Genomic DNA, 24,357 nt, shown 5'->3' with positions numbered 1-24,357 from the left:
AAAGATGAAAAAGGAAGCCCCAGTAAGTAATTAGATAGAACAGCGTATTAAAGGTCCGAATATATATCAAATGGCCCTCAGACGCAGAGCCACAGTAGGTGTGGATAAGAGATGTGTTTAGTTGATCCAGAAACCGTGTTGGGAAGGTGCTCGGATAAACATGCGTTACTAATCATATGGTCACGTGCTGGCACGTAATCAACAAACGCAAATAACTTCTAATTCCTCCTTGCTCACTGACAGTCTATCGTAGCTATTTTCTAAGGTCTCCGTCACGACCATTGTGGCATCGTTTGAACATAGTGATAATTTCATGTGATTCCTTGAGATATTATGAGATTCCTTAAATCATTACCATTCGATCAAAAAGATTTTGATGCTATAGATGAGATCCGCCTCAGATGTTATGCGGCTGATACCTCACTAAGCTAGTAGCTCTTTGGTCTGTAGAGTTCGAATGCATCTTAAATCTCCTACATAACCAAGCCTCAGGCCACATAATAAGAAACGTTGATCAAGTCCCTCGTAATGGTATAGATCACGGTTCAATTATAGTATTGATATATAACTTTCAGCGCCAAATACAACAGTAATTAGTTAATCATAATACAGTATTACTTGCGGATTCAACCATCAGCCGAGGCCGGGTTATCACTCAAGGTCTTGTTTTAAGACATAACGGAACTTGGGCTTGCCAGCCTTCATACCCTCGACGGCATCCTTGATCTGGCTCATCGGGAAAATCTCAATCCAAGGACGAATGTTCTTCTCAGCAGCGAGCTCCTATTATTCCGGTTAAATATTTATGGTGCTTGTTAAGCGTATTTGTGGACTTACGAGCATCTCGGTGGCCTCCTTCTTTGACCCGACTAGTGAACCAGCCAGGTGACAGCCATTTGCAACGATGTCGATGGGCGCAAGTTGGGGTAGCTTTGCATCAGGAATGCCCACGTTCACGAATGTTCCATTGACGAAGAGCAGCCTAATTTTAAATTTAGGGATAATTCAATGGTAGTCAATGCGTATTGACTTACTTGAGATAATCCCTCAGAGGGAAAGGATCCGCAACATCAATAGTTGAAACGATAAGGTCGAGGGTACCACGGAGTGGCTTCATGTTCTCCTTCTCAGAAGTGACGACAAAGTGGTCAGCTCCGAGCGCCTTTGCATCCTGCTCCTTGCGAGAACTGTGGGAGAATACATAGACTTCTGCGCCCAACGCCTTTGCGAACAGGACCCCGAAATGACCCTGCGGTAGAAAGACATTGAGTCGTCAAATGTAATTGTTTAGGGTACACTTACCAGTCCGCCCAACCCAATAATTCCGACCTTCTTTCCTGGACCGGCACCATTACGGACCAAGGGAGAATACATAGTCAAGCCAGCACACTACATATATAGTATGGTTATCATATGGAATGGTATCAGCTACTCACCATCATGCTGGCAGCATATTCAGGCTTGAGTCCCTTGGGGACTGGGAATACAAAGTTATGGTTGGCACGAATGGCAGTGCCATACCCGCCTTGGCTCAAAGTACCATCGGGGTAGAATGAGTTCTTTTCCACATGTATAAGTTACTTGACTAAGACAACAGATTAAAAAGGCGGCGATACTCACGTAGGTATCAAGACCCTTGGGGCAATAATTCTCATTGTCGGTTTTACAGGCACGGCACTGTCCGCAACTGCCAATGCGTGCTCCCACGCCAACAGTATCGCCAATCTTGATGCCAGTCTTTTCAGCTGCTGCTGAACCAACACGGACGACAGTTCCGACAATCTCATGTCTGGCAAAAATTCTAGTAAGTTGAGACAGGGAAGATCACATAAAGCTTACCCAGCAACAAGAGGCAATCCTTTAATGTTCCCCCATCCGCCCGTGATTGTATGGATATCAGATCCGCATATACTATTGAGACGTTAAGGTTAATTAAGAAGATTTAGGAGATAGTTCAAATATAAATCTAAGCTTACCCGCAGTGAGAGATAGCAATATCGATATCTCTTCATCCCACTGCTTAGGTTTGGTGTCGACAACCTTGAAGTCGCTCTAAGGAGTATACGTATAGTGTGAGAACCTGTCAGCTTTGTTATGCTGGGTTTGACGCACCCATTGCTTGGTATCATGAATACCATAGCCTTTGAAAGTCAAGCTTGAGTTCGACATTGCTGGAGTATTGAAGGTATGTAAGAAAGAGTAGAGCAAAGGTAGGTGAAGACGAGAGGGGACTGGGAGGTGAGTGACAGACGATGGTCTCCAAGTTGTCCTTTCACCTCGGATTTTATACCACGCCAGAGATAGCGGCTACAATTCGCAAAAAGGGGCAGACATCATCACTTCACCACGCGTAATGCACCGGCATATATCCAATGAGGGGAAATTTGTAGGTGGAGGGATGCTCCAGAAGTGGAGGAATGAGCGCGATGATCATGCTCGATTTCATTTCGTGCAGTCAGCAACCGGTACCTGGAGATCTCCTCATCCCGAGAAAGATCAAATCATCGGTCCGTGCGAATGCAGGCGAGTCGGCTAGTTCTGATTTTTGAGTACTGTACTCTATAGCAAGTCCTACCACGATGCGGGACGTCGGTCGCTTTCGACAACAGACAAGTTCATTAAGTGAGCGGCGGGTGCATCCACTCGTTGTGGATTGAAACGCCCGGACTATTCCGAGCTGAGCCGTGGTCCCGACCCGTATTTATGCCTAATAATAACTATGTCAAGCGAGTACCAATGCGTCATTGATCACCAGCCCCGCATTATAATACCAATTAGAATAGCTATGACGTAACTGTAACAAGATGGTAAGTGCACTGCTCGGGATGAAGGGACTGGTGGTGCTGAGTGATGGAGCATACCTTTTTTTAAAAAAAGGAAAGGAAAAACATTTGTGAGATTTGGCGACCCAATTTGAGGGCTCAGCGCACGAAATTAGGAAAGCTGAGAGTTACAGTACTAGAATGCTACTCAAATAATTCTCTACAGTCAAGCAGAAATAATAATTGGTCAAACTCATCGGATATCATTACTAACAATCATACAGGGCATCAAAAGAATGCAAAAAAAAACTAAGGACAGGTGTGCTGAGACACTCAGGTAGACTCAGCAAAGCCAACAGCATCGCGGCCGATATCATACACAGTGAAATACTTGCGCAAGAAGACATCACCGACAATCCAAATACTTCCGCCATCAGGGAGGTTGATATCTAGACCAGTAAAGGCGCTGATACAGGTTCCCTGAACGTTCAGGACGTAGTCAGAACCACCTAGAGCATAGGGCTTGCCGCCAAACTGGAAGGTAAGATCTGGGAGACTGGAAAAGCGCCAGTGTTTTCGAGTTCAAGGGTGTCCTCTCCAAGGGAGACAGACGAAAGCTCGACCTCCCAATAAGCCTGGGCGACGGACAGGGACGTAATGAATCTTGCCCTTGTAGTGACTCTCGTCGATACCGCCAAAGACAGCCTCGCCACCGTCCTGCTCGCTGCTTCCAACACGGAAAGTAAAGAGGTTCTTTGATCAACCCCTGATCAATCATATTGTAAACGGGAGGTACGGCTCCATTGACCGAGATCCGGGGGAACGCAAGACCCAAGATGCCGTCAAATCTAGATTATTGTCAGAAATTGGAAGTGGATAGTTGAGTTCCAACTTACTTGCCAAAGGCAAAAGCAAGGCCAGGCTCCTTAGTCGCCTCAGCAAAGTCTTGATGCTTCACAGCAATATCGCCAATGGTGAGTATCCTGAGACATAAAGCCCGAGAGGGAGCCAGAGCCATATTGGATAGCAAACTCGGTGCCATTGGCCTTGTACGTGTTCGATGCACTCGAATCGTACTTCGCGTGGAGGAAGCATGCAATTGAGGTGCAAGACTTGCCGGGTACCCAAAGGTTGGAAGAGCCTGTATCAAGGACGACCTTGAACGACTGCGGTGGCGAGCCCAAGGTAATGTCGGCATAATATTGGGCGTTGAGATAGTCTGGTCAGACAAAAGCGAAAACAAGCCACATGTTGATAAGCAGTGCAGTACAATGTGGCTGCAATGGACTTACTGTGCAAAGGCACATTGTGGCCACCCTCTCCACGGAGCTCTTGGGTGGTGAAGAGGTCTTCAGTGGTGGTAAGAGGTGTCTGTGCGCCGTACTTCTGGCCGAGGGCAACAGCCTGGAGACCGGGGTCAAAGCTTGCGGGGTGAGCCAGCTTCGGAGCTTCATGCGGTGGACACCGGGAGGGTCACGCTTGACCGGAGTAGCACCGGCGAGGCCGGCAATAAGGAGAGAACAGAGTACGGTGGAAATCATAGCAGTCGGTGGTGGAAAGCTGCAGCGTAGACTGTAGAACAACGCTGCTTATAACACTCACGTCTCACGTCATCTGACATTCCACGTGATATTGAGTGTAAACAAAGATGACGCGGCTGTGTCTAGTATCCGGCCCACGAGGCGCATACAAACTGAGCGACAAGACTGGGGGTCAAACAGCGGTAGAACCATCGCATTGGCGGGCGTTCACTCAAACTTTACTTTGATTTGTTTAGGAACTACTGTTAGTATCAAAAGTCGATGGTCAACATGGCCAGCACATTGGCATTCTTGCAGGCCAGCCATCTCTCCCACGCTATGGTCCGGTTACTTGAGTCTAACAAACAACATTGGTGTATAGAAGATGGTGGGCTCTCTCAGGGTGGGTTCGTGTGCTGAACACGTGCTCCACTGGATCCGCCTACGGAATTAGCAGTGGTTGGATCTGGTGTTCCTGATACTAGCACATAAATGAAATGGAAAGCGGATGTATGCGCTAAACTCAAATACAGCGTAAACTTCTTATGCCGGACAGAAAGCTAACCATAGTCAGAGCCAATAAATTCATTGAGATAAAACTGGCACCTATAAATCGAAGAAATGGCGGCGGCCATTAGTCACACTAGTCGGGGTTAAAAGCATACCACAACTTCAACAACGATTTATTCACTGTAGGGTTTGAGACGCATTCGTCAACGCTACTGTATTTCACTGCAAAAAAATCAATAGACTATTTTCTTTCCCATGAACGAGGGTGAATCGGCAATAGAGCGGCAGCCACTCGGCGACCCTCTTCCGCGAGGAGATTATATGTCGAACAAGCATTTCGCTAGCCATATATGAGTGATAATCACATTACGCGAGCAAACCGCACGCGTCACTTACCGTATCCATAGTATCAATTTGCACGCCTGCCTTGCTCAGGTATTCTCGGAATTTCGGTGGAAGCAGCATGGCCGACTTGCCTGTGCCCAGTAGTAGTAATTCTAAAATAAGTCCACATCAATAGGTGTTTTGCTCGTTACCAACTGAAAGCATACCTGGCTTAGGGACTATCACGTCGAATATCTCAAAATGTTCGAGTTTCCAGTTGCTCCATCGGTCATTTGGTGTCGGGACATCCCATAAAAACACCCGACCAGCGAGAAAGATGCATGCGCCCGGAAGTATCAGACCTAATGGATGAGTTGAGTTTGAGGTGATCAGAAATGGCCAGGGTTTAAGTTTACCTACCATCGGCCAGTTCAATCCCCGTCTCTCCTGCACTCTTTACCTGCACAGCCGGAGCAGGACCATCGCCCAGAATATTTGTTAGGGCACTGTTTCGTCTTAGAGTTGTTGTATGTAAAAACCGAGTCCCTTGAAATGAGGCGGAGGGTCCCCGAGGGCTGGCTAGACACGGGGCGAGCGACCGGACAAAACGTATGGTGGTGGTGGTTGACATCATTTGCTTGTGGATGAAATGGAAATTCGTTCGTGCAAGTTGATCGGCGGTGGGTAACAGCCCATATCCAATTGTAATTGACCGGATTTGTAGTCGACTTCATTGCGCGTCTGTTACCCTATCCTCGAGCTCAGCATGAATATCCGAAGAGCCACGGTAATTATGTATCTATTAATGTTGGTGAAAAACCTAACATATCGTAGCCAGAGGATTTGCCCGGAATGCAAGCATGTAACTTGCAAAATCTTCCCGAGAACTACCAGATGAAATATTGTATGTAAACACGACTGTATCTTGACCCCTGTGGTCGATCAAACAGGGAACTGCTACAGATATGTATCACGCCATGACATGGCCGCAGCTATCCTACGTCGCAGAAGACCACAAGGGCCGCATTGTTGGGTACATTATGGCCAAAATGTAAGACACCCTGCCGAAATTTCCCTACGCATCTGATATTATTGGTGGTACAGGGAGGAGGATCGAAAAGAAGGCGAAGAGCCTCATGGACATGTCACTTCCATCTCCGTACTCAGGACATACAGGAGGCTAGGGCTTGCAAAGAAACTTATGATCCAATCCCGTAAGTTTGTTGCTAGCTAGCTATTGATTAGAGTTTGCCTCAAACGTCATGCAGAGGAGGCAATGGCCACCGTTTATCGTGCCAAGCACGTCTCGCTTCATGTCCGCAAATCCAACCGAGCCGCGATCGGCCTCTATCGCGACACTCTGGGTTTCGAAGTTGCGGGCGTGGAAGAAAAATACTGTGAGTATTATAGGCTATCAAGCGAGCCTTTATCTCTAATCGATGGATAGATGCGGACGGAGAGGATGCATATGCCATGAAATTATCTTTAAAATACTTGAATTAAATAGTGTATTATTGCATCGTATCATGGTATACAGACTCATTTCTCCTAACCCAGCTGAGGGTCCTGTTGTGTCGGAGGACTATCAGCCACTTTCCTCAGCGCCTCGTTTGCAACACCTCCTTCTCCGTCGCGCGGTATGGGTTCTATAGGCGGTACCTGACCTCTATCCAACTTTTGCACTTCCTCTTCCCTCTTCACCCCTATACGCTCTTCCTCTTGGTGCATAGCTTGCTTGGCCGCGGTACCCCCAGCGCCAATCAAATTATCCCATTTCGCACCCATCTCTCGACCAACAGCGACAGACCCACACACACTTTCGGCAGCTCGAAGCCCTAGTGAGTAATACCCGTCGTTCGTTTGGGCCTCAAACATCCCTATATGAGCTGCAATTTCATCTGCGGCGAGTGCATTGTGGGCAGGAATAAACACTTTCTTCTGGGCAACGAGTGATCCTTTGGGTGGTAAGATAATGAACGTACGCTCGCTAGGATACTTTCTGCTTGGCGGGATCACCGTATAGTAGCTACCGAACCACCCGGTTAGTATGAAGAGTTAGACTTAGGATTGTGCACAATCTTACTTGTGGAATGCAATTCCACCGTCCTCGACTAGTTCCATAATCGCATCCACTCGTCGTTTCGACGCTTGTTCATCCCAAAGATTCCCAATATATTGCATATGGTCCCGTAGCCAGGTTCCAACCCCAACAACCTGGGCACCATATTGTGCTACCTCGTTCCGTTTCCAGTAGGCGGTCCCTGCAGCAATAATTGCGCCGCCTACTGCTGGAGCCCATGTGGCCCACGGAGATACTGATCTACTATGTTGAGCTACAGTGGGCGGTGCCATTATCGCCGCCCGTGTGGGTTGAGACGTAGGCTTTGGGGAGGTGGGCCTGAATGAATTGAATGCGGAGAAGGCTTGCTGAGCAGCAGATACATAGTCTGCCGCCTTGCTAGCGCTGTTACTGAAAACGGAAGGATGGAGCCCATAATACTAGAATAGTTACAAGAGGGTCAAAACTGAACAGGACTTCTTAGATTCTATGGCAGCTTACTGGTGTGTCAAAAGCGATGATCCCAACGATCCATGGCCACAAAGGTGTATCTTTATCAGGTCTCGATCGAGCAATTGAAAGCAGTGCTTCGGCAGCTATAAGTCCGCCCATACTAAATGTACCAAATAGTATTAATATAGTTTAGAACGCCAAGTTGGATTTGGCCTACCTACCTATGCCCACATAGGATGATTTTGGCTTTCCCAGAGCCACCTTTCAAGTGATGTGCCACTTCTTTCTGGACCGTCAGAGCTGTGAGCCAGTCTACAAATCGCTCGACCGCCTCTTGCTTGGTATATAATCAGAATAAATACGTAACACCGAAGCTGTAGCCTGGGACGTACAAGCTCTCCTTTAGTCTACGACTCAAATGTCTCAACCGGGAGCAAATTTCATTTGGTTATATAGAACCGGGCTTACTTCATACGAGGGGAACACCACACATTCCACCGTGACATTCCCTGGACGAAGTGTGGTGGGCTCAGGCTCTACTACTGGATCATCGTCTAGGTTCTCTCCGAAGCCCCTTCCAACTTTCAAAACTTGCTCGACGAGATGGCCTACTCTCGCAGGGAAAGCACCAAATGTAGATTCAGTCCCTTTGAACCCATGAATAAAAACACATAAAACTAATTCGGGAGGAGGTAGTCTGATTAGGGCAGTTGATATGCCACTCTCCGCTTCAGTTCTCGGTAGACTATCAGAAGCATCGTTTACTTAGTTGATTTTCAGACTCAGGTGTTGGAGGCAGTGGTACCAGACTTGGGTTAACTGTAGGCACGGTGGTGGACATGCTCGAGATTAGTTCAGCGGTCTCCGGGGACTCGGGATCGCCCCTTCACGGGACTTAGGACCCCGGAAGACCCGAGCTTTGTCCCACCGCAGGTGACCGAAATTGAACCACCGGGCTAGAAATTGAAGCATACAACCATAGAGATGCCAGTACCTTGGGAGGCAACAATTCCTTTTGGTGAGTAAATCAGCTCTATTTGAGAGCACACAAGAATCGTTCTGATAGTTATATAATTACACCAATCTGATTTGCTGGCTCTAGTGTTGCTCACAACTATGTTTGCGGCCACAGGGACACTGTTTAATACCTCTGCAAGGCTTGCTAATGATGGAAAGGTGAGAGTTTTGGAATAAATCAACTCTATTTAACTCAAAGGTCTCTATTTCCTATCGTCCCTAACTTGTTATCTAGTCGCCTCGCTATGGCCTGGACACTTGGGAGGAAATGATGATGGAGCGCGATAGGAGGTTAACGGGACGCCTACGAGGGCAATCGGTATGATATAATCCTGTTGGTTTCGTTGTTATATACCTAATACGACGATCACTTCCCATAATTCAGGTCAACACCAAAGCACCCGAGGAATTTGCTACAAACAGTTCATGGTACACGTCGCGAGCCGACAAATGAGCTAGCCAAACTAGTCTGCTTTGTACCCCCATTTTCACTTAAAATCGTATTATGACATACGAACCGTTCGTTTCTACATTAAAGTCGACTAACAAGAATCATTCTACATCGAACTTTTTCATGCCTTTCCTTTGCCTTTATCCTTGGACCGTGTAGGTGCTTCTGCCTCGCTTTCCTGTTCCTCTGCGACATCATCGTCCTCAGTCGTTGGATCCAGTAGGCTCGGTAAGGTTACCTCTACGGGTCTGTAGACTATTTCGGAGAATTAATTGCCAACTCATTCAATTCCCTCTTGACTTACCCCCATCTACGCGCCACCTGATGTAAACAGCGTCCCAGTTCTTCACATCCAGCTCTAGGAGTGAAATCGATGTATCGTCTTCAGGTATGTCTATAAAACCAGGCCGCTTGTTTACTCCTGCCGGCCGCCTGAGCGCGAGAATAAAATCATCGGAGTCTTCGATTGGGAGCGGGAGTCCCCTTTCCGATTCCGCTTCTTGATGGGCATTTAGCGCCTTCTGCACAAGCTCCTTGAGCGCCACAACAGTCGCGGTGGAGGGGACAGTCACAAATACGCTCGTCCTGTGGGATTTGACTCGTAGGACGAGTGTTGTGGGGGCAGCTGCGCGTGGTGGCTAAATAATGTAATTAATCGCAGTTAAACAGAAATTTTGCTACTGACCATGACAAGAGTGGTCGGTGTTTGTGGATCATCCTGGCGAGCATGAGTGTTCTGGTGCCTGTCATGTGATGTCGCATCTGATTACGTCTTATCATAGCCACCGTTGTGCCACACCATCCTAAGCAGATAGATTGGAGGTTGATCTCTGCGCTCGAACATGGACGAGAAACCCGCCAAGCTTAATGAGAATAGCCTTCATCCAGTTCATTACTACCAAACAGGAGATTTCATACTTGAGGTTAATGGCGTTCTGTTCCGGGTTCATCAAGGCAAGCCGAAATGATAGCATGCGTGATGTGTGCTTAAGTTGTGGTAGAAAAACTTTGCCAGAATTCTAAATTTTTTGAAGACATGCTTGAACTGAATTTTTTACGGGGTGAACATTGGTTGAGCGAAGAATCGAACGATAGAGCGATTGTATTGAATGAAGATCATGAAACATTTGCACTATTTCTAGATATCATATACGAGTATCCGTAAGTCATCCATCCAAACAACCACCATTTGGTTTTAATGCTGAGTTTGACTGATAGGGTTGACCTTGCATATACTAAAGAATGCGTTCGTCTCTCGCTGCTTGGACACAAATACGAAGCTTCGCACATCATAGAGCGCTGTCGGGCTCATCTACTTACCTCTTTACCCTCTGGAGCCAGCGAAAGAGACTTCTGGATGGCAGAAACGAGTTATGAAGACGCCTCTATGATACCTTCTGTTTTGCGTGCGGCCAGACTCATCGATATGCCAAGGATAATACCTTGGGCAATATACGAATTATCGGTCCGCTCAGAGACAAAAATTAGATGGGCGGCCGATAACGAACTGATTGTCAAACCTTTCTCGAATCACCTAAAAGCGATACAAAAGCTTAAATGTAAAATTATCCCAAGATGGAGGAAGCTCGTTGCTCGATTTATGAAGGACAAGTGTGCTGCCGAGTGGTGGGTAGAGGAGGACGATTGTTGGAGGCGGACCACATTAGAAGATCTAGAGAATTCTGGGTTTATGGTGGAGGAAGATACGTATGATCCTCTCAGGGATATGCATGAGGCAATGGAGTTTAGCTGTGAAGGCCTATGCTCGATATGTGCCGATTTGTGGACAGACTATGCCACCGCTTTTATGGAAAGGTTTCTTGAAGAAGTTGGGTTGGTCGTCTGCGACTAGTATGTTGGTCAAACTTCTTTGGGGCGGGGGATAGTGAATAGGCCTCTTTTGATTTTTTGCATATATGGATACCAGTTATCCTCGCTAATGCATTGGTCGTTGACTTGTCTTACCAACATATATAGCGCTTCTGTCGGTTGGGTGAACCAGTTTTTTTTCCATCTAGATTCTGTTGATTTGGTGTATGCGATGCGCTCAAAGCTCGAAGCACATGGCCTGTACTGTACTTTCAACCGAACCCGCTGACCGGTCTTTAGAACTGCGGGATTATACCGAAACTAAAAAGAATAGTGTTAGCCGAGTGTTTTTCTGGTAAAATTGATGCACTGCGTGATTTATTGCCCGGATTAATAAAAAAAATGGAACAATGGGCCTTGTGTTACATGTCCGGGTGTTGTCCGGTCTATGGGCCAGAGGATCATTACTTGCGGTGAGTCCCAGAGGAATATATTAGTGGGAGCGATAGTGAGCTAATAATAGATGAAGTGACCCAACATGGAACACACGATCCTATGTATGCCAGAGTCCGTCTGGTGAAACGCTATATCCAAGATGTAATGTGGAAGTATGATAACTATCACGTGACTCACGGATAATTTAATTATTTGTTGATCAGGATCGACTTGTTTGAGCACGGTTTGAGGCTTTGGGTATGATATATTTGTATAATATGATTGTTCTGTACCTTCCAGTAAAGAGGCGCCAGGACAAGCCGAAACGAGGTTACAAGACACGCAAGCTGGGGGCCGATTTGATTACGCCCCATAACCAAGGCTAGGCGCTGCCAGGAGTAAGAGGGCTGAGGTCACTATTAAAGGATATTATAATTGGGCGTATTGCTCTGAACGAAGGATCACATTATTGGGTTGAAGTCGGGTGTGTGAGAGAAGCCGGGGGAATAATATATTAATCGCATAAAGGGTGTGGATGTGTAATCAGACAAAGAGGGGTATCCGAGGGGTGTGACTTGGATCAGACCAACGTGAACTTGCACACCACGTCTGCTCCTGTGCTCTTGCCGGCCACATCCCCTCTGAATATTCACACTGCAGGACGAAACCACTCCCGCTCTTAGTGCACAGCTCGCGCGGATTGCGATAAGTGCTACTCCTGAGGTAAGGAAATAATTCCCACAATTTGTGAGAAATAGCCCCTGTTTCGATACTGAGGGCAGACTACTAGTCATTGGACGACCCCGACATGCGAAGTCCCCCGCCCCAGCCGCAGCTTGTTCTTGCGCCTGCTCGTCATACGACGGTGTAAGTAAATACGGATGTTCGCAGTTGGACCCTCGTTGACCATGTGGCCAGGGTGACGACCACTACCACAACCACTACTACTTACCAGCCAATCTCTCTCCCGGCGCTTCCCCCAGCCCCATCATCACCCAAGGATCCAAAGCTCTATCCCCTGCTGAATGCACCTGTGCCCTCGCATTTGCGTCAGTTTCCTCTGACTTTCCCTAATGGCGCACGGGCCATCTTCAAAGATCCATCGTTCGAGCCAGATGTCGAGGCAAAACGGAGCATACGGCAAGGTACGTATGACGAGGAGCGTGTCGGAGGTCAAGGGTGGGAACTCTTGCGTCCCGCAGATAGGGTACCTCTGGCCAAAGGCAAGGGCAAGGCCAGGGAAGATGTAATTCACCTCGCCGAAGCCGTCGACCGTTACCAATTGGGTCGCCAAAAGCGCGTCTACGAAGGCGACAATGATATGGAAGGCGTCGAGATGGCCCATCAGACTGTATCACAAGCACCATCTATGCCCGATCTTTCTGTCATGGGTCTCATCAACTCTCCCCCTCCACGCAAGAAGGCACGCGCAAGCACAATCCCTATTCCTCCCACAACTCAGTCCCTCGTTGCCCCACCCTCTCCTCTCCCCTCGCCATCGGGCTCCCCTTCGTCCACTCCCATCCAACTTGCCCCACCAACCCCGACCCCACCCATACAGCCTGACCTCACTCTCACCACTCTCCTCGCTCTTCCTCAGCTTATATCCCACTTTTCGGGCCTTCCTCCAAATTTGCAATCACACGTTTTGCTGCAATTGCTTCGCCAGTCGACCTTGCCAGTTTTGCGCAACGTTCATTCCGTTTTAACCCCAGCATTAGCGCGAGACTTTCTTACATTGCTCCCTCCTGAGCTTACTGCCCAGATTTTGTCGCATCTTCCGCCCTCTGCCTTGTTTGCTGCCGCTCGAGTGTCACGCGCATGGCGCCAGCTCATCGACCAAGATATGACACTCTGGCGGGCGCTTCTCAAAGCCACCCGGACTTGGTTCGGTGGTCCTTCTGAACTCGCGTATATGACCCGTACCCTCGCCATCCGTGATCGCAATCCAGACTTGTTTTCGGGTAGGCCACAACCTCACCCCTTTAAATTACTCTACCGTCGTCGCGAACAAACTCGCCGCAACTGGCTCTACAACCAGCCTCGCCGACTTACCTTCGCTGCTCACGGCTCAAGCGTCGTTACATGCTTGCTCTTCTCCCGCAACCGCATTATATCTGCATCGGATGATCACCAGATCCATGTCTACTCTCCAACCACCGGCGAATTGCTATTGCGCCTGGAAGGTCATGAAGGTGGCGTATGGGCGCTTGCTGTGAGCCCCAACTCTCCCTCTGCCCCTCATGCTACCGATTGTCTCGTGTCTGGCTCTACGGATCGTACAGTTCGTATTTGGGACCTTAGCAATGGCAAGTGCACACACGTGTTTGGTGGCCATACCTCGACTGTGCGCTGCCTGGCGATTGTCAAGCCCATGTGGATCGATGTGAACGGGCGCAAAGAAAAGTGGCCAAAACGTACTCTGATTGTCACAGGAAGTCGCGACCATACCCTCCGCGTTTGGAAACTACCCCGACGAGGAGACCCTGAGTATCGCTGCGTGAGTGCAGATGGTGAAGATGTAGACCCAGCCGAGGTAAGCCTGCTTTTTTTTATTTGTTTGTTTGAATCGCAACCGTAAATTTACACCATTGTATTTCAAAGGATGATGCCAACCGCAACCCCTATCATGTCAGGCTGCTGTCTGGACATACCCATGCTGTTCGAGCACTTGCCGCACATGGTCGGACGCTCATCTCCGGCAGTTATGATACCACCGTGAGGGTGTGGGACATCATCACGGGCGAGTGCAAGTGGACACTAGATGGGCATTCACAAAAGGGTACGAGCATATTGTAATAGCCACCACGGGTTTGTGACTAATACCTAATACCCGGATAGTTTACAGTGTGGTACTGGACCCCCAGCGCAACCAAGCGATGTCCGGGTCTATGGATGGAACTGTCCGCATTTGGTCGCTCGCTACGGGTCAGGCGCTTCACACGCTGACCGGTCATTCTTCCCTTGTCGGTCTGCTCGGATTATCTCCCACACACCTAGTCTCGGCAGCGGCGGATTCGACGTTGCGCATTTGGGATCCCACTTCGGGTGTTCTCCAACACACACTCTCTGCTCACACGGGCGCGATCACATGCTTCCAGCACGATGAATTCAAGGTTTTGAGTGGATCAGATGGTACCTTGAAGATGTGGGATGTACGAGAGGGAAGCGTTGTACGCGACTTGCTTACCGGTATCACTGGAGTATGGCAAGTTGTATTCGAGGGACGCTGGTGCGTCGCTGCAAGCAATAGGCAAGAACAAACGTACCTCGATGTATGGGATTTTGGGGGTGAAGACCCAGATAACGAAATTGAGGCGGAGGAAGGTGATTGGATGGAAGCGAGCGAGGACGAGAGCGAACCCGAGGACGGGGATGATGATATTGATGTAGTAGATGAGGGCGGCGACTTGGAGTTGGGTGATGAAGATGATGAAGAGGAAGATATGGATGAAGATATGGACCCCGCCCAAGACCCGACTCATTATAGACAGAGTGGGTCTTCACTGCAGCACCGTGCGCCGGGGTATGGCTCGCAGCGTCGATTCGCTACACTGGGCACAGGCGGCCTTGCTCCGCCAAGTAGCGTGAGTCGCGGGATAGGGTTGGGCGTGCTTGGTATTAGCATGACCGGGGGTGCGGGGAGCTCAACTGCACCGCCACTTCCTATGCCGGACCAAACACCCACACGACCCCGCATCAACCGTGGGTCGCGCGCATCGGGGTCGACATCATCCCGGCCGTACTGAGCGATTTTTATCGTCATAAGCTATGCAAACTTGCAATTCTCTGGATCTCGTGTTTATTTTGCTCTTTTCTTGTGTTTTGCTCCATCCTGGATGCTGTAGCTTTGTGTGCACTCTTTACTGTTGCGACGTTTCTTTGTCCGAATGCGGGCTGTGAAGATGCGATCCCTCTTTGGATAGTTAATGACGTGGTAGTCCTTACTCCCGCACCTGTAATCCCCTCATAACCATAATCATCTGATTCCGTGTCAAATATGTGCATGACAGTGGGTCCGGGTCGGACATGATTGGCCCGGAGGTTGGATTCCCGGTAGGGCGCTCAAAGTGACAGGTGGTTTCGGAGACTCTGGACGGACCCAGATTGAGTCGAGAATACCATAGCCTCCATTCTAGGAAACAGCGAGGAGTCGTCAAGATTGATGCGCGGCGTGCGCTGTGCAGGTCCGGGAATGGTGAACTCATCGGGTTCGGGGTCGGGTGGTGTATATAACTGACCGGAACTCGGTGAGCAATCATCCCGTCTCCGACTGCACTCTCTACCTCCGAGCTCCTTGCGCTGAGAATTATCAACCGCGGCCGTAATATGCTAATGATCGACCAGATGCCGGAACACAACCAGACTTATTTGCCAACTAACAGCAACATTAACACGTGGTGGCCAACGACCCAAAACGAGGAGCACAGTTACCATTACCAAAACCAGCTTCATTTCGGCATTCAGTCCCAAGCGCAACCACCATACGTGCAAACGCCACAATCATGGACCAATACTGGATATGGTTACCGCTATGATGCTGTTGGCGCTTCTGAAGAGACTCACCTCAGAGAGCATGAGCCCAATGCCACTCTGTATGAAGAACCCGACCCAGTGCTCACCGACTCGCCTTTGACTGACCCTGGGTACCCGGGCGAGGAGTCCGAGCCTGAAGCTGAAGCTGAAATCGAGGAGGCAGAGCAAAGCACCATTACCGGAAAGCGCACCCGGCAAAGTGGCGAAGTGGGCCCCAATAGGCCAGTAAAGCGGAGGAAGAGCGCAGACGGTGAACGGGAACCCGCTCGGCGCAGTTCGAGGTCAGTGTATGCGATCAAGAGCGGGACTGCGTACTGAGATCGTGATGTAATAGGGCATGTTTGGGCTGCCGTCGATTCAAGGTTCGATGTATGCCGGGACCCAGTCAACGCCCCCCGACCGAGAGCTCGCCGTGTGCGCGATGTGCCCAAAACGGCCATGAATGCAACTTCAAGGAAAGTTTGCGGGGGAAATACCCTACCAAGTAAGTTCTGGGTCAGTGCACCTAATGATCCATCTATTCATTGCTTTGTGTCTTTGCAGGAAGTTTGGGCAGCTGAAGCGGCTGCATGCACATCTGGAAGAGACACTTCGCGTCTTGACCGAGATCGCTGATCAACGAGCCCAAGTCCAGTCTCGTTCCCAATGCCGGTCTCGGTCTGAGCCATCGTCTATGGCAGGGCCTTCATCTTACACATTCTATTAAAGTACATATATGGGTTTGGTTTGTATTCTTCGGTCCGCTTTGGTTCGGTGCTTTGTTCGTTCTGATTTCGGTTGACTTCTTGGTGTAAATAGTTTATTCGGATGTTGTGTTGTAACTATTGATGTGGGAGTCTCACTTGCTATGTGTAATGTCCTGTTACCTGTCCGATAAAGTATATGCGGCCCTAGAGTCTGGCGCTTCGCAATCGTATACAAATTTGTAATGCCATTGGTATCGGTGTCTCAAACCGCCAATCATTGCCGTGCAGGATAAAGGTATGTACACGATATAGACGCTATCTTACCGGAGATACCTTGTTTGTGAGCTCCGATCGATATCATACATACAGATATAGATCAAAGACCAGTCGCCAAGTGCGCGTAATGTCGGAGGTGGAGACTTATTACGATATGGAAAGCCGATTTTCGCTTATCTGCCAACCGGCCCTGAGCAAACATTATTTTTTCGAAATGAACGCGACGATGTGCAAGTGTGGTGATGGCAAGTCAAGCCGAATAACTGTGGTTTCAATATGTTGATATGTAGATTTATTGGTTGACATCGACTTTTCTCGAATCTCAGCCGCCTTTGGACAAGGGTTGAAACCATCAATCAAGCCAATAACACATAGTCGGCTCTTGCGCTTCTCCAAATGAGAGGCGTCCTCCACGATATTGGATCAGAGGTGGTGTTCAGTTGAGGTCACTGTTAGCCGGGTGCATGAGTATTTGAGCCGTGTGAGTAGATTTATTTCGACATTTCTGTTATTTGAATGACTATGTGAACTTATCGTTTAGATTCTGACAGGCTGCTCATGGCTTACTCAGCAGCATTGTGACAAAGCTGTTATTTGCGCCGTGAATATGTTTGGCCGACGACAGCGTCTGAAACTCGGCCAAAAGCCTGGCCTGCCGATCAGGACTCCAGAACCGGCGAGAAGAAGCGTCATATCACGTGATGGGATATTCGCTCACGTGCGTGTGGCCCTCTTGCAACAACAACCAAACCCAAGTGCCGCCGGTGCGGATTACGAGGCAATGAGTTCGCCGGTGAAGCAGGTTCCGCTTGCGCCTGCTAGTGATGATGAACCACGACCCTCACACCCTACGACGCGGGCGTTTTTCTGTGGAGTTGTAGTAGAAGGTGCTGGCGAGGGAGAGCTTGCTCAAGGTACGTGTAGCTCCCGACTATTTGCACACAATTCACCTCTTATGTCGTGTAGATGTCCAAGAGCTCGTCGCATCTTTGGGAGAACCGATGCCAGTACAAGATATGCCCTATCTCCCTCGATCAGCCAGCACTCCCGGCTCAAGCTCGCTATCAGCTCTATCTGAAGCCCCGTCCTCGACACCCATGACCCGCTCCGCCTCTGCAGATGCCGCGGTACTGTCTGAAGTTGTTACAGAACTAGTCACCACTGAACGAAGCTATCTCAAGCGTTTATCCATGCTGAAATCCGTGAGTGTTGTGCTGGCATCTCGAGCCCCCTGTTAATCGCTCGCAAATTTCCAGTCATATGCCGACCCATTACGTTCATTCGCAAAGACCAAAGACACGTCTATCATCGATGCTTACGCCGCCAAAACATTATTTGGCAATGTCGACCAATTAATCCCCGTCTCGGAGGCTTTCCTCGCCGATCTCGAGATTATGCTCTCAGGACAAGGACTTGGGGTTGGGGATGTTGTAATCAAACATGTAAGTTTCCGATCGGAACTTCCACTCAAGCCGAGCTCATGTGGTGCCCCAGTTCCGCGACCTCCGCGCATTCGACTGCTACAAGCAGTATTATACCAAGCGCGAGGAGGCCCAGCAAATATTCGAGCGAGAGGTCTCAAAGAAATCGAGTACGGGATTCGCTAGCTATATTGATGTATGTGCACGCCACAGCCCCCTGTTACTAAGCTCACCTGCCTTTCACAGCGAATCAAATATTCTACGTCCGATCCGAAGAATCGCGTCGGGCTTCGCGAGCTCCTAATGGAGCCGGTTCAGCGTATACCCCGTTATACCCTCTTATTTAGAAGTATGCTCTTGCTGTTCTGTGGGTGCGCTGAAACTTATTGGCTTTTTTGCAGCGATGATAAAGCACATGCCTACTTCTAACCCTCAGCGCGCACTCATAATGGAAGCCGACGGAATTGCTTCCCAAATAGCCCTTGCGGAAACGGATGATCCAACGCGTCGAGCGGCCGTGATGCATTGTCTGGAGCGGAGCGTCGAGAACTTCCCCCCTGGGTTAATTTCGAGTACCCGGATGTTGGTAGATTGCATCGATGTAGCAGACATGCTGGGGGATTCATTTGGACGAGGTGGTGGAAGCACCCGAGGCGGGCACGGTACGCACGGACGAGGAGCCAAACAAGGTGGGGGAGGATCCCTTGATATGTTACAAGCAACGTTATTCCTATTCGACGACAAACTTATGATATGCAAACGTAATCCTTCATCTTCGGCACCCGGAAGGATATTAGCTGGTTTAGATGAGACGGAAAAAGTAGCCAAAGTTGGGTTGGGACTTGGGCTCGGATTTCGCAAGGCCCTTGGGGGGTCAAGTGTATCGAAACCGGGTGGGCTAGGAGGCGGAAGTTGGGGATTAAGTTGTCGGGGTGTCATTGACGTTGGTGATGTAGTCGCGACAGACGTCGGAGGGGCTGGTACGTCATTCCATTGCTGATAACCGACTGGGTTTGCCGATAAGTTGGATAGATTTACACATGTATCTGGAGGACCCTCCACGGGATCAACCCGACCGCTGGTCCGGGCGGCCGTTCCGGGCAATGACTGCGCTGGCTCTCACTCCCCAATCCCTATCTGTTCCCGCCGATCCTTTTGCTCGACCCAGAATAGATTCGTCACCCGAACAAGCCAAGGCACGGTTCCTGGAGAATTTGTGGGCCGTTCAAGCGCGCTTGCGCACGCGACTTGGTCGGAGTGTCGTGCTGTATGGTGGGGAGCGCGAAGTCGGAATGGCTACCCTGGCGCGGACATGGTGGAATCTGTATTCCAGGACTGCTTATTTGAGCGAGACGAAGAAAGTAAGCTTGTTTATTACAAGTTTAATTTAACCTAATCCCCATATGTTATTGTAGCCCAAAGTCATGGTTCATATTGATGCCGAGGGGACTGCTGACCCCTTGCCTTTTGGAATGGCGGGTGCGCCTCCTTATGTCGTCATTCGGGTTCAGCCTCTGGCAGGAGAGCTTTGTCGATTCGCGGTCTCATCGTGTAATGAAGAGGATGAACGGGAGGAGGATATTGTGCATACACCTAGTGTCCCTGGCAGAATTGTGCAAACCAGTGAGTTGGAATATTGAGTGATATTTGTTTTCCTTCTAAAAATGCTTCAGTTCACCATTACGGGTTATTCAAATTCCGTACGGGACATGCTTCTGCTCCCGGGACCCCCACACGCCCTCGTACTGCACTCTTCTCCTTGGATACACTCTCGTTCGGATCGATGACGATGTCTGGGCGCCGGGCGCGCAGCCGAAGCGTCGCTTCACGCAACTCGACTCTGTTCTCCAGCGGAAGCGGTTCGACCAGTACGACAAGCGAAGAGGGGGCAAGCATGGGTCGTAAGTTTATGAAGCGCAGCTGGAGTCCTGGCCCCGGAGTGGGTATGACTCTCCCAGAGGGCGAAAGTATTGGACCGGCGGGCAGCAGTACAGGCTACAGCATCAGCGGTCGGTCTTCCCCTCTCAAGGGTCGTGTGCTACCCGACGAGGACTATGATGCTTGTACATGGGACGATCTTGGGGAAGAAGCCGATGAAATGGATGTCGACGTCGGAGCGGAGGTGGAGCTTGACCCTGACACCTCAGAGTATGACTTGACGATGAGGCTGGCGCTTGCTCGACAAAATAGCAAAAGCCAGGAGGGCAAAGTTAAAGCCAGCGACAAAGATGCTCCCGAACGTAAGTAAATACCCCCGAGAAATCTTTCCATTGTCTGACGGTTGCTTTTTTAGTTCCGCCTCTTCCCGCTTTTAGCAGACCCGCCTCTCCAACAAAGACCCGTGATATTGAGAGTGATGTAGCCACAGTTTCCACCACTCGACCTCGTAACATTGAACGCCGACCTCTGGGTCCAAGATCACTTGCACCCAAGAGTCCTGATATGCGAGCAGCGGGTATCGATCTTGACCGAGCCATGAGCCCAGTTGGGTTAGACCGGGCTAAAACGCCGGCTGAGATCGAACGGGCTATGAGTCCTAGCACATTGGCTCGAACCGGCGGCGTCATTGCCCGCGCAAAGAGTCCAATCGAAGCAGAACAGGCAAGAATCGATCGCGCAATTATTGCTGGACCGCGACCCATCAGTCCCGGTCCTGGTCGCGCACTAGCTAGTAGACCAGTCACTGTGATCGGTCTCATCCGCGCTCCCATAGCGCGAAAACCTGTGCCCATTCTTTCTAGAGCCACGACCTCCCGAACGTTCAGCCCTCCACCTGTTGTGCACGCATCCAGCCCACCTACTGGACATGCTGGCCCAGAAGCTCGAGCGGCTAGTCCTGTTTCTGTTGTACGTACATCAAGTCTCATTTCCGAACGCTCGGACTCCTCTGCCCCTATTGAACGTCGAGCACCAACCCCCTTGGCCTGGGGAAGTGATCGACGAGACGAGTCAGATGAGGATGAACGTCTGTGCACGCCTGGAGATGGTGTAGTTTTGGGCACTCCTGCGCCCGCTACCACTCTGCGTACTGATGTGGCGGGAAGTACCCCGATCCCGTTCACTTCTGGCAAGAGACGTGTGCCATTCGAGTCGGCAGCGAACGCCCCAGTGCTTGACAGCGATGCCCAAGCCACACCGAAATCTACCGCTGGTGGGAGCACCATTGCACCGCTTTCTATTCAAAAGAAGACGTCGTTGCGCGAAACCCCGATCGCTACTCGCAAGGCGCGAGGGTCACCCACCAGCAGAGTGCCAGCGCGACATGGCAGTCTTGTTCGTATGGAGTCCAACCCGGAGTCGATTATGAACGAGAACAACAGGGCGAGCACAAGCTCAGAGGCAGCTAGCACAAGCGCGGCAGCAACAAGTGCGAGCACCCCACCAGCAAGTACGGGTACTCCACCAGCAAGTGCAAGCACTCTGACGGCGACACCCAGTGCGAGTGCAACAGCATCGGGTGATTTTGCACAATTGTCCAAGCAGTTGTCTATTACCGCCGAGGCAACCAAGGAAGATGTGAGATACATTAGTTGATGGGACTCGCAGCATGCTAACTTTAGTTTCAGCTTCTGTCGTCTCGTCGAGCTGTCAAGCGCATCAAGATGGAGTTGGAGTCTATCTCGCGTTCGGCTGGTTTACAATCTCGTCCTGGGCTTGAACGCACCGGGAGCCTTGTGCGCTCGCCTAACAGTCGCAATATTGCCGTGAGTGCTAGCATATACGCATACCAACTGCGATTAACCGGTCTATCAGGGCAAAACTGATAACCGCTTCGACAACTTGCCAAGCATCGTCAATCGCCGAGCCATGTTTGAGGCCATCGCAGAGAACACTTCCAAGCTGTCTGGCAGCGCATCAGACCCTGCCTTGCCCGAAGGGTGGAGCAAGAGTATCGAGAGTGTCATCAGCGAGGCGGAGCGGCACTTGATACACGCCGAGGCAAAGCACGACCGTTTGATTGAACAAATTCAGGAGCTCCAAGCTGCCCCACCTACGGTAAGCTCGCTAGCCAGCCAACCCTAAGCTGCATTCTGACCCGAAGATCAAAAAGACCCCGACGAGTAGCACTGATGTGGAGAGGCTCAAGACCGAGGTTCAGCGTGCCAAAGGGCAGTGTGAACTTGTGAAGAAACTCCTAGCCGATGCTACCGCCGAGAAGGAGATCATGTACGAGGTGGGTGTTTATATTGGATCTACATTGATCATAGGCTGATACATGAACAGACCTTCAACGAAGAGCTAGATGCTATGTATGCAGACAGCAGTCTGCGAGACGACGAAGCGCTAGTCGCTATGGCGCATGACCTCCGCAAATCCAAGGCCGCTAGGAACGACTTGGCCAAGGAGAACGCTCAACTCAAACGGAAACTGGCCGAGATGGAGTTTGAGAAGCAATAGTAAGATGTTTGTTCATTCCTTACAAGCACGTAGCTGATGCTTGATCGCAGTTACGAAGACATGCTTCGCCGACATGGTTTGATATCATGATTGGACATTTTTACGCATTTGGACTTGCCCGTGTAGTCTCTCTTTTTGTGTTTTTCTTTCTTTTATTTTTGGATCCATGTGTCTCGTTTCGTTGTCTCTATCTGCTCACCGTACAACATTCCTTTATCCATGCCATCTATTTTTGTCTGTCCGAGAACACAAGCACCATTGTACATGTACAAAAGATATAAGCAGAAACTCAAATGCCTAATGGGTCGTGGTTTTTAAATTACAGCTACTATACGTACGCCCCCCCTTTGAGTCCAGGGGGGCATAAGTCGGAGAAAAAAATATAAAGAACTGTAGCAGATGGGGCAGAGAGAGATGAGAGCATAAAACTGATTCAGAAAATGGTATCATGCGGCTTTCAGACTCGAGATGTAAAAAGCAAGCGAGACAGAGAAACAGAACAAAACAAAACAAAAATGCAAGAAAATGCAAGAATGAGACAGTGAGTGTGTTGCGCGCGCGCGAGATCATCGATAACCAGCATATACACCCTCGTCACCCTCTTCTATAAACTTGGCCGATTCCTCCGCAACGGGACTGGGCTGCAACCGCATCGACGACGGAGAACTGTACAACTCGGCGCCCAGCATGTTTCGGTTCGGCGGACCGGCTTGCTGTTGGCCTTGGTTGGGAGTTATACGACGGTAATACTCGTTCGAGCGAGATCGAGACTCACGGGCACGCTGATTAGCCTGGTACTCGGCCTTGTCCTTTTCGCTCATCGGCGTAAACGTCAGCGTCGAGAGCGGGGCCGCGTTGTTCTTGGACGACTTGCGCTTCCCCGTCAGCTGGGCGAAAAACGCGGAACCGGCCGAGCTGGAGCGCAGCGAGATTCTCGGTTTTCGTTTGGGCTGGGGCGGCGCGCCCGCGTTGGTGATCCCGGCTCCGAGCGAGTACAGTTCAGAGTCTTGGCCGGGGACAGGGACACTGCCCGACTTGGATTTCGTGCGCGGGAGGCCCTCTTCGGATTTCGTATTGGTCAAGCCAGCGCCGACGGTGTAGATGGGATTGGGAGGATCGTGAGAGGGAGCGCTGAGCGCCATGTTCTCGGCCGATTTGGCAAAGGCACGACGGAGCAAGAGGAAATCGCGCATACCATCGACAAACGAGCCTGAACTCGACACGGTTCGCGAGCGTGGTGGGGATATTGGACCGTCGGACGCTTTGCGCGCATGCATCGATGGCGGTCGAGGCGGCGGCTGCTGTTGTTGCTGGACTGGTGGCTGGGAATGCTGCTGCTGCTGCTGTGCACTGGGCGTGAGCGTAACTTGACTCGAGGGAGTACCATGACCATGAACAGACAACGACTGAGGCTCATGCTCGGGGCTAGGCGGACCCATCGACGGAAACGCATGCATCGCGCCATGGATCGTCGCGCGCTTGCGCTGCAACGGCGTCTTGTCCGGGTTCACGCTCGATCCCACGCCCTCGGACGAACTGGGCCTCGCAACGCTGCCGCCTTTTTCCTTTCCTTTTCCACCGCCTTGTTCTCCTTTTCCTTGTCCTTTTCCGACCCCTTTTCCTTGCCGTCCTTGTCCTTGTCCTTGTCTGAGGATTTAGACTTGGATCCCACGAGCGCACTGCTCATCCGCCGAGGCCGA

General features: G+C 50.2%; 10 protein-coding genes across 10 annotated transcripts; 4 read left to right on the top strand and 6 right to left on the bottom strand.

Moving 5' to 3' along the window:
- Positions 1-651: 651 nt before the first annotated feature.
- RhiXN_04295 (Zinc-binding dehydrogenase) lies at positions 652-2,169 on the bottom strand (the record flags this gene model as incomplete). Its single annotated transcript, XM_043324112.1, has 9 exons — positions 652-783; positions 838-982; positions 1,035-1,249; positions 1,303-1,389; positions 1,437-1,559; positions 1,621-1,789; positions 1,840-1,858; positions 1,977-2,052; positions 2,113-2,169. 9 exons carry the CDS (start codon positions 2,167-2,169, stop codon positions 652-654), a joined length of 1,023 nt encoding a protein of 340 aa, XP_043176531.1.
- Positions 2,170-3,095: 926 nt separating this feature from the next.
- RhiXN_04294 (aspartyl protease) lies at positions 3,096-4,303 on the bottom strand (the record flags this gene model as incomplete). Its single annotated transcript, XM_043324111.1, has 7 exons — positions 3,096-3,310; positions 3,386-3,515; positions 3,571-3,610; positions 3,659-3,745; positions 3,795-3,981; positions 4,055-4,166; positions 4,226-4,303. The coding sequence occupies 7 exons, from the start codon at positions 4,301-4,303 to the stop codon at positions 3,096-3,098; spliced, it is 849 nt and encodes a 282-aa protein (XP_043176530.1).
- Positions 4,304-5,033: 730 nt separating this feature from the next.
- Positions 5,034-5,747, bottom strand: RhiXN_04293 (NADH dehydrogenase; the record flags this gene model as incomplete). Its single annotated transcript, XM_043324110.1, has 4 exons — positions 5,034-5,132; positions 5,189-5,289; positions 5,344-5,478; positions 5,537-5,747. 4 exons carry the CDS (start codon positions 5,745-5,747, stop codon positions 5,034-5,036), a joined length of 546 nt encoding a protein of 181 aa, XP_043176529.1.
- Positions 5,748-5,882: 135 nt separating this feature from the next.
- On the top strand, positions 5,883-6,619 carry RhiXN_04292 (GNAT family acetyltransferase; the record flags this gene model as incomplete). Its single annotated transcript, XM_043324109.1, has 6 exons — positions 5,883-5,903; positions 5,951-6,020; positions 6,080-6,167; positions 6,221-6,330; positions 6,385-6,513; positions 6,564-6,619. The coding sequence occupies 6 exons, from the start codon at positions 5,883-5,885 to the stop codon at positions 6,617-6,619; spliced, it is 474 nt and encodes a 157-aa protein (XP_043176528.1).
- A 45-nt stretch (positions 6,620-6,664) lies between these two features.
- On the bottom strand, positions 6,665-8,469 carry RhiXN_04291 (alpha/beta hydrolase family protein; the record flags this gene model as incomplete). Its single annotated transcript, XM_043324108.1, has 7 exons — positions 6,665-7,142; positions 7,200-7,615; positions 7,677-7,788; positions 7,850-7,965; positions 8,021-8,035; positions 8,097-8,275; positions 8,394-8,469. The coding sequence occupies 7 exons, from the start codon at positions 8,467-8,469 to the stop codon at positions 6,665-6,667; spliced, it is 1,392 nt and encodes a 463-aa protein (XP_043176527.1).
- Positions 8,470-8,744: 275 nt separating this feature from the next.
- On the top strand, positions 8,745-9,099 carry RhiXN_04290 (uncharacterized protein; the record flags this gene model as incomplete). Its single annotated transcript, XM_043324107.1, has 3 exons — positions 8,745-8,804; positions 8,881-8,964; positions 9,031-9,099. The coding sequence occupies 3 exons, from the start codon at positions 8,745-8,747 to the stop codon at positions 9,097-9,099; spliced, it is 213 nt and encodes a 70-aa protein (XP_043176526.1).
- A 118-nt stretch (positions 9,100-9,217) lies between these two features.
- On the bottom strand, positions 9,218-10,046 carry RhiXN_04289 (uncharacterized protein; the record flags this gene model as incomplete). The annotated part of the gene is made up of 4 exons (XM_043324106.1): positions 9,218-9,351; positions 9,401-9,734; positions 9,782-9,814; positions 9,939-10,046. The coding sequence occupies 4 exons, from the start codon at positions 10,044-10,046 to the stop codon at positions 9,218-9,220; spliced, it is 609 nt and encodes a 202-aa protein (XP_043176525.1).
- Positions 10,047-10,132: 86 nt separating this feature from the next.
- On the top strand, positions 10,133-16,582 carry RhiXN_04288 (ubiquitin-protein ligase; the record flags this gene model as incomplete). The annotated part of the gene is made up of 10 exons (XM_043324105.1): positions 10,133-10,257; positions 10,315-10,936; positions 12,001-12,063; positions 12,131-12,207; positions 12,259-13,876; positions 13,945-14,122; positions 14,182-15,045; positions 15,596-16,157; positions 16,211-16,360; positions 16,420-16,582. The coding sequence occupies 10 exons, from the start codon at positions 10,133-10,135 to the stop codon at positions 16,580-16,582; spliced, it is 4,422 nt and encodes a 1,473-aa protein (XP_043176524.1).
- An 863-nt stretch (positions 16,583-17,445) lies between these two features.
- Positions 17,446-22,747, top strand: RhiXN_04287 (RhoGEF domain protein; the record flags this gene model as incomplete). Its single annotated transcript, XM_043324104.1, has 15 exons — positions 17,446-17,752; positions 17,805-18,040; positions 18,095-18,280; positions 18,333-18,455; positions 18,506-18,608; positions 18,661-19,239; positions 19,292-19,620; positions 19,675-19,882; positions 19,933-20,499; positions 20,553-21,775; positions 21,826-21,963; positions 22,013-22,255; positions 22,311-22,433; positions 22,484-22,656; positions 22,708-22,747. 15 exons carry the CDS (start codon positions 17,446-17,448, stop codon positions 22,745-22,747), a joined length of 4,578 nt encoding a protein of 1,525 aa, XP_043176523.1.
- Positions 22,748-23,223: 476 nt separating this feature from the next.
- RhiXN_04286 (proteophosphoglycan 5) lies at positions 23,224-24,344 on the bottom strand (the record flags this gene model as incomplete). The annotated part of the gene is made up of 2 exons (XM_043324103.1): positions 23,224-24,141; positions 24,195-24,344. 2 exons carry the CDS (start codon positions 24,342-24,344, stop codon positions 23,224-23,226), a joined length of 1,068 nt encoding a protein of 355 aa, XP_043176522.1.
- Between the last annotated feature and the right edge of the window lie 13 nt (positions 24,345-24,357).

The sequence above is a fragment of the Rhizoctonia solani genome, chromosome 1, assembly GCF_016906535.1.
Source record: "Rhizoctonia solani chromosome 1, complete sequence".
Taxonomy (NCBI): domain Eukaryota; kingdom Fungi; phylum Basidiomycota; class Agaricomycetes; order Cantharellales; family Ceratobasidiaceae; genus Rhizoctonia; species Rhizoctonia solani.
This window is presented reverse-complemented; position numbering and strand designations above follow the sequence as displayed.